This window comes from Ochotona princeps, chromosome 7 (assembly GCF_030435755.1).
Source record: "Ochotona princeps isolate mOchPri1 chromosome 7, mOchPri1.hap1, whole genome shotgun sequence".
Classification (NCBI taxonomy): domain Eukaryota; kingdom Metazoa; phylum Chordata; class Mammalia; order Lagomorpha; family Ochotonidae; genus Ochotona; species Ochotona princeps.
In genome coordinates, this window is record NC_080838.1 from 43,429,855 (window position 1) to 43,443,358 (window position 13,504).

Here is a 13,504-nt window from a genome sequence, read left to right on the forward strand (position 1 = left end):
TGATACCATCATCGCAAGTAGGTGCTGGTTTGTATCTGACTTTTCTGTTCCCAACCCAGCTGCCCGAGAAAAAGGATAAGGAAAGCAGCAAAGGATAATCCAAGTGTTGGGCCCCCTGCGACCCAAGCTGATGACCTGGATGAAGCTCCTGGCATGGATCTGACACAGCCTTGAGCTTTGTGACTGTGTAGAGAATGAACAAGTGGATAGAAGGTCCAGAACAACGTCCGTGTGAGGACTCTTGTCTCCTGCACGGCACAGAGTCTATAACATTCCCTGACACGGAGTATATGACCCTCATGGTAAAACGATAATAATGTTGACGGGTTACATGAAGGAAAGGACAGGGAGAGGCCGCGTGCTCCACGGGCGCGCCCAGGTCCCGGCGGGCGCGCTCCCGTCAGGGCATCCGGGTCAGGGCCCCGGGGCAGGAGGGACCGTCCGGGCGGTAGGGGGCGCCGGCGTGCGCCCGCGCCGCCCCGCGCCGCCCCGCGCCTCCCCGCGCCGGCTCGGACCTCCGTGGACGCCATGCGCGCGCTGCTGCCGCTGCTGCGCACGGGCCGGGGGTGGCGCGCGGCCGCCCAGCCGGCGGCGGGAGCGAGGGTGGCGAGCCGGCCGCTGCGCGCCATGGCCCTGTACCGCACGGAGGAGCGCGGCCAGCCCCACTCGGAGGACTACCGCGTCTTCTTCAGTGAGTAGTTGGCGGAGGACGGAGGAGCCGAGCGGGCAGGGCGCTGGAAGCAGCGCGGCCGCCCGGCCTCCTTCGGGCCTTCCCCCGCCCTCGGCAAGTCTGCTCGCGGTCAGGGCCGTCTCCCCGCGCGCGGAGGGACGAGAGCCACCCACGATGGGGTGGTGGTGGTGGTGGTGGTGACAGGCCCGGGCCCCGGGTCGTGACGCGCGGTCGAGCCCCTTCGGCTTGTTTCCCTTCCCCCGGCCGGGGCCAGCCGGCAGCCCTGAGCCATGGGCGGAGCCACCGCGCCGAGGGCCACTCCGGAGAGGCCGGCCCGGGGAACGGGGGTCCCGGGCGGCGGGTCCTGCCGGGTGCACCCCCCGAGGCCGCCCCCAGCCCGGAGCGTCGTCGGCTCGGCTCCGGGGAGACCGCTCGGGCCAGGCGACGGCGCTGTGCCACCCTGCCCCGTACCGTACAGGGAAGGGCCTCTGGGTGGCTGCCCAAGGTGTGGAGCAGGGGGTCGTTGCTGGAACGTGGGAATGGCGTCTTCGGTGCAGGCCCCTGCATGCCCCACTGATCTCCCGAGGGGAGCTGCAATTTCTAAACTCAGGACCCTCGATGGGGTTCCTAAGGAGCCGTGCCTTGGTTTTTCACATGTGTAAGATGGGGCTGTGAGAGTTACACAAATCCTGCCTGTAAAGTAATAACACAGCCTCGAGTATAAACGACCTATTAATTTAGGACACCTAACTGTTGGGAAAGTGCTTATGGTTATCTTGCGGTTAAGATTAAGGAGTATTTTATGGGAGTTTTCTAATGCAGCTGGTACTGAAAGTTCTTCTTTATCCACAAGTGGTTGTTGCCTTGCCTCTGTGCCGTGTATTTTTCCCCCATCCTTGCTTGATCAGGGTTGATCAGGTGAGCTGGTAACCTCAGCAAGAAGCCTCACATTTTCTGAATGAATTTCAGTCCAGAAGGTTATAATGCGAACCGTGGCTGGCTACAGTTTTCCATAAAAGCTGTATAAAATGGCTGTTAGCCTTTGAGCAGTAGAGATTGTCAGTTGCATAATCTGGTGAAAGTGTTCCGGATTGACAACAAACGCGGACATTATTAATAGTAGAAAAGGCAGTAAAGTTTGTTGGACACTGTTGGGCCTGTTCCCAAGAACAAGTTATGGGGCCAACCATCAAGGCCTTCCTAAGGTCTAGATTGTTAAGTGAGAGAATGGTGAAACTTGAGGAAACTGTTTTCCTTGAGGAGTCATAGGTGATTGTCACCTTTTGGCCCCGGCACCTGGGTGCCTGTGCCTTCAGCTGTCCTACCTGGTTGTTGACCTTGAAGTGACCCCAAGGTCCTCTCCGCCCTGGTGTTTCTGATGCCCTCCGCTAGCACTGTGTGGCTAGTGGAGGCTCTGACAGGTTGTGTTGGGAGAGAACTTCTGTTAGGGGGCTTTTCTGAAGCCATATACAATGGGGGGGGGGGGCTATTATTTGCTTAGCTACAAGTGTGCTTGAGACTCAATTGTTTTTCTGATGGTAGGATGCCATATGTAAGTTTTTTTTTTTTCTGACGCAGTTGGATAAGCAAGGCAGAAACGAAGAAAACATTTTACTGGGGCAAATAACATTGGAAGAAACACAGTGTGATTTCGGGCAAGGGTGTTAAGCCCATGGTGAAGATTCTACTGGGAAGGTCATGTTGAATTTGGACAGCTCCTGAACCAACCACCAGATGGCATTGTTGCCCAGGACTTTCTTGCAGGAAGGCATAGGACAGAGTGTAGGAAGGACTGGGTTAGGGTGAAGAGCAGTGTGGTCCCAGACTGGATTCAGCAGAAATGGGTGCCTGTAATGCAGTGTTAGGGTGTAATTCTCTCTCCAAACAAGACACGAGTATTGCACTCTTTGGCTGAAAATTGTTATTCCATGTTGTTAGACGTATTTTCTAGATTTTCTAGATCTGACCGACGAGCTACTAAGAGATACTCGGAGGTACTAGTACAGTGGAAGATGGATTTTGAGCTTCTTGTTGGTAGCTGTTGTCTTTTTCTAGATTTCCTAGATCTGTGTGGGAGCTCGGAGATACTAGCACTTGTGTAGCTGATTTCTCTTAAATCCTATTCATAAAAATCAGAATAAACAATAGATGGTGCAATGGTTCGGTTGGCTAATAATACCCCTGCAAACAAAGGTATTCCGTATGTGTGCTGATTCGTACCCTGGCTGCTCCTCTTCCCATCCAGCTCCCTGCTTGTGGCCTGGGAAGGCAGTCGAGGACGGCCCAAAGCTTTGGGACCCTGTACCCATGTGGGAGACCCGCAAGAGCTCCTGGCTTCTGACTTTGGATAGATTCAGCGCCGGCCATTGTGGCCATGTGGAAAATGAACCAGTGGATGGAAGATTTTCCTCTTTGTCTTTCCTTCTCTCTGTAAACCTGCCTTTCCAATTAAAAAAAGAAATCTTTTAAAAATGTATAAATAAAATCAGTGTTGAGCACTATAGAAACAGGGGTACAGGAGACAGGATAATAAAGGGGAAGGAATATCGTGGAAATCAAGAAGCCTCTTTGATGTTCCTCTTGGCCCTGTGGGAAACCGGCTGCGGTGGCTTGTGTCGCTTCACCTCACTGCCCCTATTTCATTTTACCATGGAATGACTAGACTGAGCAAAATAATTGTTTAAAGAGGTGCTGTGTTGAACACACGAGACCCATGGGATATTTAGGTTCTCTTTAAATGGGATTTCGTGATTTAGCAAGTTATAATACTTCTAGATTAAGTACATTAAGGTTTTGGGAAATTCTGATATAACCTTTCAATGACAGAGCACTTATTTCTCCAAATATTTGCCAACATCTTACCATCATTAGTGTTCCATGAAACTTGATTTGGAGAGCGCAACCTGGGCTGGTTTCTGAAGCTTTGAGAAGCAGTTGTGTTTTTACAACAGCTCTGGGTTAAGAGAACACTTAGGTTGTTGTCCTGGCTTTATGATCCTGGGCAAGTCACCAGATGGCGTCTCTTGCTTGGTTTCTTTATGTGTAAAATGGGGCAAGTACTGATAATATCGCACAATCACCATGACAGTTAAATGAGACTGTATAAAGATTATCAGTGTCTCACACATGGTAGATATTCAACGTACTCTGTGTCATTTTCCCCTTTAAGATACAGAATGAAAATTTCTATTCTGTGAAGGGTAATGAAAATGAGATGTGGATATAAAGTGGCTGTTTCTGAAACGCCCTTATCTGTTCATTGCTGGTTCTCAGAGTTGCAGTGCGGTACTAGATTAACTGGAGTTACACTGAGGTTATTCGTGAATACATTGGAAGACCTAGCATGGCGTGTGTATGTGCCTTTGGTTTCTTTAGTAGCTTTGTTTGTAATTTGAAGAATTATTAATTTATGTTTCACATTTTTCTCAACGGATAATAAGAACTACATTTTTCATAATTTGGACTTTTGTTGCTGTGGGGTAAACAACTGGTTCAGTTAGAGAAACAGGGTTCTGGATAATTAAAGTTGCTTTTGTTTAGCTTGACAGTGAATCATGTTGCCCTTTAAAAATTCATTTGCCTCATAGTTTATTCCAAGCATATACTTACGTTGAAATTGCTGTAGGTTTTCTTTACATCGTTTGTGTAATAGACTAAAACCTGCTTTTGAAAATATTGTACATTTAGACTTAGTAAGACTTGTGTGAGTAATGCACACAAAATGTTTTGAGTCTTAAATGTATGAGTCCCTGCAGTCTGTTTTAAAATTTTATTTTAGAGGATTATTGAGGACTGCCTAGTAACCAGGTCTTTGCCTTCACTCCTAGGAGGAATTCAGGAGCCAGGCAGAATAGCAGAGAGTGAGCAGTAAGCATTGCACTATGAAAGCCAAGATTCACACTTGAGGTTTCTATGGAAGGGAGTGGCCTTTTCTGAATTGTTTAACATTATGTGGGTCATTTAATCAGACAGGAGGTAAATTCTAATAAGACGGAGGAACGCTCCTGACTTCCTGGACAATAGGTGGAGATTTTTTTAGAATCCAGCTACTACGCCGCTCTTCAGTATATGTTCTGATGTTTCCTGTTATGATGGATAGTGGGCGTGTCATTTAGCATGGCGATGTATTACAGTGAACTTACACTGAGCTGTAAGGTCAGTCTTGGATCCCTCAGCTGATGGGAGACTGATCTAGGCAGTGAATCTCTTAATCCTCAGATCAAAGGGAACTAGCCTCTATTTTGGAGGTCTTAGGTATGGAAACCGTTATCCCCAGGTGACTCAATTGCTCCCTGTATCCCTAGAACTTGAGTTGTTGTAATAGAACATAGTGATTATCACATGGGTATGGATAAACTTGATTTGCAGTCCCTAAAACTGAAAAGCAGATTAGTTTTGGAGAGGAAATGCCATGAAATAAGAATCTTGTAATCTGTGTGGAAGAAAAGAAACTCTATTGAAGTTGATTTGTTCATTTATTTTGACAGAGAGAGAGAGAGGGCCTCCATCTCCTGGTTTATGCGCCAGGATGGCTAGGGCTAACCAGGGCTCAGGATCCTGAAACTTTATCCCATCTCCCGCATGGATAGCTGGGTCCCAAGCATGTGGATCTCTGTTCACTGCTCTCCTAGGTGCCTTAGCTGTGAGCTAGATCAGGAGTGGAGGAGTCCAGACTCAAACCGAGTCTCGCTTGGGATTTCTGCATGGCAGGTGATGGTCCACCCTGTAGTGCCACAGCGCAGCCCCCCCCCCCCCCCTTTTTAACATGTTTAGAATTTTATTTATTTATTTATTTAAAATTATTTTTTAATAATCTTACTTAGTTGATTAGGGAACAAAGTGTCAAGGGCTACAGGGTGAAAGTGGGTAATACCATTGTTTCCACATCAATATCATTTTACCCTGTATCTGGGGTCAGGGAAAAAAACAAAGGGAAAAGCCCCACCCAACCTCCCACCCATCCCAGATCCCCAACGGGAGGCGCGCTCTGAGGGTCCTGCTCATACAGTTTTGATAGTTCATCAGTTCTGGATTGCTGCCAATCTCTCAGTTCCAATCGCAATGAATCCTATTCAGAATCCACTGGCTGACAGTCTCTTCATGGTTGGGGTTCTAAGATCAGCAGTTCAGTTGGAGGGATCTCCAAAGAAACTTCATCTGAGATGACCCCAGGCCTGATTCTTGCGCGAGTTTGCTAGTACAGAGTCCAGCACCGTCTGTCACACCAATCACCTTATGCTCATGCTGGTCGTTGGGATTGCTGGGTTCGTTCTGTTTCCAGCCCGGTCTTCCTCGTGAACCAACGGGTGTTGTAGTCCAGTTCGATCCTGCCCACTTCATACTCGGTCCTCACGCAGACTGGTTGGAGCTGCAGCCTAGTTGGGGCTACTCCCCATAACCCCCACCAGTTCTGCCCCCTACCCTGGTTCCCATGCTTGCCAGTACGCACCGCAGGGTTGTCCAGTCTGTCCCACATCCTGTTTAGCTCTCGCACATGTGGATGGGCATTGAAGACCAGCTCAACCCAACCAGCCTACTATCCAGCCCACACACCTACTGGCAGGTGCCTTTCTGTGTAGCCACCCCTGCCCCGTCCTGGTGTTCGTGCTGTCCAATGAGAGTGGTAAGCGCAGCCCCTTGAAATTGACTTTTAAACTCCTTTAGATTCCTTAATCTGGGCCCGGTACAATTAGCTTAATTGGCTAGTCTTCCCCCTTTAAGTTCCAGGATTCCATATGTGTGCCAGTTTGTATCCCGGCTGTTCCTCTTCCCATCCAGTTCTCTGCTTGTGGCCTGGGAAAGCATTGAGAACGGCCCAAAGCCTTGGGATCCTGCACTCGTGTGGGAGACCTGGAAGAAGCTCTTGGCTCCTGGCTTTGGATCAGCTCAGCTCTGGCCGTTGCAGCCACATGGGGAGTGAACCAGCAGATGGAAAATCTTTCTCTGTTTCTCCTTCTGTGTAAGTTTGTGTTTCCAATAAAAATAAATCTGCCAAAAAAAATTATTTCCATAATCCTCTAAAATAAAACATTAGCTTTAGTGCTTGGTATAAAGCATTTTTTGATGCTAATGCTTGCAATCTAAATATATAAATATTTTTTGCATACACATATGTTTATATATAATTAACATCAGATTAAGTTTTGAATTACTGTGAAATTTCTCACCTACCTAGTGTAAGGAATAAACTTTTATCCTGGTACAAATTGCTGTACAAGAGAAGCATAGCTGCAAGTCATGGAATAAAATCTAATTTCAGGTCAGTTGAATGGAAAATTTTGACATGGTTTGGCATTTTCTTGGGTGTATTTATCGGCCTCATACAATACATTAATTATGCCTATGGATGCAGTATGATTTTTGACCATTGTGGAATAACAAAAAAATCATGGCAATCACAATCATTTATCTTCCTTTTACTAAAGTGAGCGCAAATTTATAGATATGTAATATAAAGTAGAAGTTATTTTTCTTTTTTGTTATTTATTTATGAATAATATTTCACAATCCAAACAACTTGTAGATATGGCTATCCAAGTCCATAAAAACCATTTATTCATTTATATTCCTTTTACCTTCCAAACTGGCAATTAGGAAACAATTTTATCACTTACATTGGCATTATCTTAGTATTTGGATATAATATTTATTTAGGTCCTGATTAGTGACATTTAAGAACACTTTTCATGAATTTTAATTATCTGAGATGTTGAGAGAGAGACAAATATACACGGAGAACCGTCTCTCCTCTGTATTTACTCCCCGGATGTCTGCAGCAGGTGGAGCTGGGCCAGATGAACACGAGGTGCTGAGAGCTGAGTCCGGGTCTGAGGCGGGCAGCAGGGCAGGGACCCACTGCTTGTGCCATCGCCAGCTGCCATGCAGGCTGCACGGTACTGGAAGCAGAAGGGAACTCGGGAGCAGAGGCAGACCCCACCCTCTCCAGTGTGGAGTGTGGGGTCCCACATGGCTAAGCCAGGTGCCCACTCACACACACTGTTAGTGGCAGAACTCAGTTTGTGGCCCTGCTTTTTCCTCAGATGTAAGTAATACTCCTCTTACTACGTCTCAATAAGTTTGGGGGCTTGTTCAAGCTCACAGAAAGATTGAAACTTTTGGGAAATTTAATTTTAAAACCGTATCCTAGAGTATTGATTGTTCTTAACTGTAAAGTTAACCAAACTAAGTGGGAAGTTTTTTAAAAAAATTCCTTTAGTTGAATAACAAACTTCCCTGGTTTGCCAGGATTCTTAGAGTTGGATTATTGTTCATTTCCACTGCAGTGGTAGGCCTCTGCCAAGAGGTTGTGCTTTTCTTCTCTTCAGGGTTTCTTTTCTCTTCTTTCTTTTTTAAACTTTTGCTATTTAAAGGAGAGAACAGTTGCAGATTGATGATCACTTTGGGGACAAGAACTTCCATTTGTGCTTATTGTGTATCCTAACTACCTTCTAGTTTTCTTAGGTATCACATTATTTTTAATGAAATTCACTCACTTTTGTGAACAGCCCTAGTGTGGGGCCTGTGGATTTGTTGAAGCAGCATCTCGGTGAAGATGGGGAAGAGCCCTGGCTCTTCCAGAATATTGCTGTGGAGTCCCTCCTACCTGCTCCACCTTCAACCCCTGGCAGCCACTGTTCTATTTATCCCCCGAGTTTTACCTCTTTCATAAGGCTGTGGAAATGAAATTGGTTAAGTGTAGCTTTTCACTTTGTGTAGTGTGATTTGGACGTGTTCATTTTGTTGTGTGTATCAGTTGTTTATTCTTGTTTGTTGAGTAACGTAACATTGAGTAAAAAGAACACCGTGTGGGTGTGATGGTTGGTTCATTTACTGGTTGGGCTGTTTCCAGTTTTGGGGGATATTGAATAAATCTGCCATAAACATTTACTTAGAGGTGTTGGCTACTTAGTGTAATTGCACAAGCTAACTATATATTTAACTTTATAAAAACCACCAAATTGTTTTTCAAAGTGGCTGTACCATTTTTAGTTCCCAGGACCATATTTCATTTGAATAGAAAATGAGAACGTGAGCAGGTATTTTCTGCCTCACTCTCTTTCCTTGGGGCCAGCATTGTGATACAGTGTGTTAAGCCGCTGCCCTGCTGACATCCCCCACCTACAGGCACTTGTCTCTGCTGCTTCACTCCAGATCCAGCTCCCTGCTGGTGAGGTTACCATGTGCTTGGGAGAGGCAGGCTTCTGGCTCTGAGCTATTCACGTCCTGCATGTTTGACCTGAAGATTTCTCTTTCTGATCACCCCTTGTCTTTCTGTAACTCTGCCTTTCAAATAAATATATCTTCTTTTTAATATTCATATTCATAAAAAAGCAAATAATCATTCAAAAATTGGCAATTTTGTTTCTTGTGTTCTTGTGTTACTCAAAGATAGCTGAAAAATCAGGCAGAGGATTTGATGTTTGATATTGTACTCAAAAGGGATTTTTTTTAAGTTTATCGTTTTGATGAATGAAAAACTTTATTGATCATAGTGAATTTCTTGTGGACTGTTTCTCACCTTTTTCTCTACTTTGTGCACAAGTGCTTCAGAAGTTACCCTCTGCTGAGGCGGAAAAACATTCGTGTTCAGTTTGGCGTGGAAAGTAAAATAGTAGGTTTATTATTGCATTTTATTAGGTACTCAGTATTCTTCCAGATGTGAGAGTAAAAAATGAAGAGAATCTGCTCCCTTCATAACTTAATTCTACTGCTAAGTGTGTACACCCCTGTTGAAGGGGTGTTGGTGTTTCACGTGTAGCATTGGGTCAGGTTCCATAGCTCTGCTTCAATCCAGCTTCCTGCTGATGTGCTGGGAAGGCAGTAGAAGATGGCCCAGCTGCTGGGCCCTTACCAGCCAAGCTAGAGACCAGCTGGGAGTTCCCAGCTGCTGACTTTGTTGTGACCCAGCCTCTGCCACTATGGCCCTGTGAAGCAGCGCGGGAAAATTCTCTCTCCTCCCTTTCAAATACATAAGACAACTTGTCGGCAACGCCCACGTAGCTGCGTACCCTAAGCCGAGCGGAGGGACTAGGGTTACAAAAAGACAACATACAGTGGGTCATTCTTGTAAAGAGAATGCCATTTATTTGAGGTTAGCCTGCCTCTTTTATAGTCTTCCTAGTTCCTCCCAGTATTTTCCCAATGCTCAAGCAACTCCTAAGCTCCCCTGGGGGCATCTTAAAAAAGGGGAAGCAGGGAAGAGGGAACTTGCTGTCAAGCCAGGGGCTAAATGTATCAGACCAAGATTGCCCATCCTGTTACCCAGTAGAAACAAGACCTGTCTTTATGCTTCTACTTTTTTCTCCTTTTTTCAGTTTAGTCAGGGCTTGCTTAGAATCATTTTAGATTTGGAAGAGTTGCAACAGTTGCAGAATCCTAGTGTACCACACACCCAATTTCCCCAGATGTTGGCATCTTTGATTCCTGTTATGCTGTTTTCAGAACTAAAGCACCCACTGTGGTACAGTGCTCTTCACTGAGTCCAATTTTATTCAGGTTTCACTCCGCTTTCCATTCTGGGATCCAGTTCCAGTTTTAGTCATCATCGCTCTTTAATGTCCAATCTGGTTTAGTCTCAGTCTTGATTTGTGTCTTCTTTGCTTGCTTATTAATTTGGTCGCTTGCTTCTATCAGTCTAGATTCATGTACATATATTTTATAATTTGAGATCTAATTTATTTTGTTGCTCAAATTGTTAGACTCTTGAGAATTTCTTTATTTTAAAGTATCTTAAAATATCACTTTAATGTACTAATAAGTGTTTGTTTGTTTGAGTAGTTGGTGAATTTCTGACCCTACAAGATGCTCAGGGCTCATTTTGTGTGTTTTCCATCCCTGCTTTATATTCTTTGGAGAGTGGTGTTTAGAAAGCAGAGTCGGGCCCGATGGCGTGGCCTAGTGGCTAAAGTCCTCACCTTGAACACCCCTTGGGCGCCAGTTCTAATCCTGGCAGCTCCACTTCCCATCCAGCTCCCTGCTTGTGGCCTGGGAAAGCAGTCGAGGACGGCCCAAAGCCTTGGGACCCTGCACCGTGAGGGAGACCTGGAAGAGGTTCCTGGTTCCCGGCTTTGGATTGGCACGGCGCTGGCCGTTGCCCACTTGGGGAGTGAATCATCGGACAGAAGATCTTCCTCTCTGTCTCTCCTCCTCTCTGTATATCTGACTTTGTAATAAAATAAATAAATCTTTAAAAAAAAAAAAGCAAGCAGAGTCAAGGCGCTAGATGTGCTCATTGCTGTTGGGATGCAACCAGTCTGAATGGCATCCAAGTGGGATGCTGATGTTGCAGCAGCAGTTTTATTTGCTGTGTCACAACTCTGTACAACTTTTAAGATAATGCCAGTTATTGAAATTTGGTATTTTCAGGTGATTTATTTGTTTTTTCTTAGTTACATGGGACCTTTGTATCTTTGAACTTTTCTTCCCATGGATTTGTAGTTAGAGGTGGATTTTACAAATTACTTAGGTTTCTCCCAGGGAACTTGACTTCAGTTTTACCACAATTTATTTAATAATGAATTTTGAAAAAACTGATATTTCTTGTGCTCACTTTGGCAGCACATATGCTAAAATTGGAACAATACAGAAAAGGTTAGCATGGCCCCTGTGCAAGGATGATACACACATTCATGAAGCGTTCCACATTTGAAAAGAAAAAAAAACCTGATGTTTCTTACTTTTAAAAAAAATTTTATGGTACAGTTCCATTTTGTCTAGCATTTCCCTACCCCCTCCCCAAGTTCCCAACTCTTGACTGATTTTCCCGATATTATTACAATAGTATAGTCCTTCATAAGCAGTCATAAGTCCATCATTTTGTTATTTAAGTGTGTCCTGACATTGCTGGCACAGACAATGCCAGACAGGCCAGCATTCTATGTTAAAATATGTCCAACTGTTTCATTGGGAGTCCATCTTTGATTTGGAAGTAGAGATGCATACTGCCTTGTATCTTCACATCTGGATATGATAGTCTCTGTTACATCATCACTGTACATTTCCTTAAATGAGAAGCCATGTAACAAAGTCAACAATAGGAATGAAGTTAAAAATTTTCAGTACCATGGAGTTAAACAACATGCCACTGAATAACCAATGTATCGATGAAGAAATGAAAAAGAAAAACAACAAAAACCTCTTAGGTAAAATGATGCTACTGTGGTATCTACACGTCAGGGAAGAATTTGATAAGAGAAAAGCAGCTGTTTTGAAGAAATGAAAATAAAAGCAAAAATATCAAAACCCATGGGTTGCAGCAAAAATAGTATGCAAAGGGGTGTCGATCTTATAGTTTGTATGAAGGCTACCTTGTATCAGAGAGAACAAATAGTATTTTTCTTTTTGGAATTGATTGAACAGAATGGTCTCTAGTTGGGACCATTAAGTTGCAAATGGTATAATTCATTCTTGTTAATGGCAAGATAATATTCCGTGGAGTAGGTTACCACAGTTTCTTTAATCACTTCTCTCTCTCTCTTTTTTTTAAAGATTTATTTATTTTTATTAGAAAGTCAGATATACAGAGAGGAGAGACAGAGAGGAAGCTCTTCTGTCCGGTGCTGTGCCGATCCGATGCCGGGAACCAGGAACCTCCTCCAGATCTCCCTCACGGGTGCAGGGTCCCAAAGCCTTGGGCCGTCCTCGACTGCTTTCCCAGGCCACAAGCAGGGAGCTGGATGGGAAGTGGAGCTTCCGGGATTAGAACCGGCGCCCATATGGGATCCTGGGGCTTTCAAGGCGAGGACTTTAGCCACTAGGCCACGCCACCGGGCCCAATCACTCCTCTTGATGGGCATCTGGGTTGTTTCCATGTCTTTGCTATTGTAGATTGTGTTGCTGGCTTCCTACTTTTTGAGTTTTAATCCATTTTAAACTGTCTGCTTTGGGAAATTTTAAGTCACAGGGATAAGTAAATGATTGTAGTAACCCAAATGTAATTTATTTGATATATATCCCCCTTTGGTCCTGGATTGGAGTAAGTTTTAAAAATTGTATTTAACCTTGAATTTAAAGCCAAAAAGTAAGTTTAAGTATATGAGATATTTCTGCTATAATAAGGAAGAATATGTCCTTTGCTTTAACTCTGGTTTTACTTCCTTTGCAGAGAATGTAGCTGGTCACTACATATCCCCCTTTCACGATATTCCTCTGAGAGTGGAGCCTAAACAGGTATATTTTAACTTGCTTTGGAAATTCAGAGTACTCATTTCTGTTATCACAAGAAAGTGCTCGCTGTATGTGCCTTAAAAATGGTAAGAGAGAGTTACTGTAACAAAACTGAAAACTTTCTTTGTGAAGTAAAATCTGTGTAAGGATAGGATTCTTTTAGGCGGATTTGGGGAAAAGGGTACCAGCAAGCCATGGAGTTGAGATTTGAGGAACATAAAAGCTTAGGGGTGATCATTTACAAAGTCAGCTAGAGGTTCATTTTTTAAATAACATAGTTAGCATTTTTGGGTTCTTCTCTATTGCTAGCTGCTATGTGGACATATAATATGAACTTCTAATGAGTGGCTATTATAATCTCCAAGAACACTAAAGCTGAAGGCATTTCATTAACTTGTCTAAGACCACATAGCTGGTGAGTGGCAAATCCAGGTTTTAAACTAACATTTGGGATCACCAATCTCATGCTAAAACTCCATAGACTAGATACTAGCAGAATAAAGCTGGGAAAACAAGGTCGTGTTTGAATACTTACTGTTGTGGAGCTAAGTGACTAGGCGGTTGTTAAGGGGGTGAAGAATGTCAGCCAAGTTGTGGAAAATTTCTGCTCTTAAATACAACTTTGGTCTCAGTAATCACTGGAGGCATTTTGAGCTGTCTTATTAATTG

General features: G+C 44.4%; 1 protein-coding gene and 1 non-coding gene across 3 annotated transcripts in view; both read left to right on the forward strand.

The window, feature by feature from the left end:
- Positions 1–485: 485 nt before the first annotated feature.
- PPA2 (inorganic pyrophosphatase 2) overlaps positions 486–13,504 on the forward strand; it is a 93,447-nt gene continuing 80,428 nt past the window's right edge. Inside the window, exons 1-2 of one of the 2 annotated variants that reach the window (XM_058666978.1) lie at positions 486–691; positions 12,774–12,838. In XM_058666978.1, the coding sequence (XP_058522961.1) occupies positions 529–691; positions 12,774–12,838 (228 nt within the window). In that variant the 5' untranslated portion in view covers positions 486–528. The remainder of the gene's footprint in view (positions 692–12,773; positions 12,839–13,504) is intronic. The other variant, XM_004594316.4, reaches the window with a different exon arrangement.
- Positions 11,212–11,318, forward strand: LOC118759038 (U6 spliceosomal RNA). Its single transcript, XR_004995946.2, has one exon. It is a non-coding gene; the product is annotated as a U6 spliceosomal RNA (small nuclear RNA).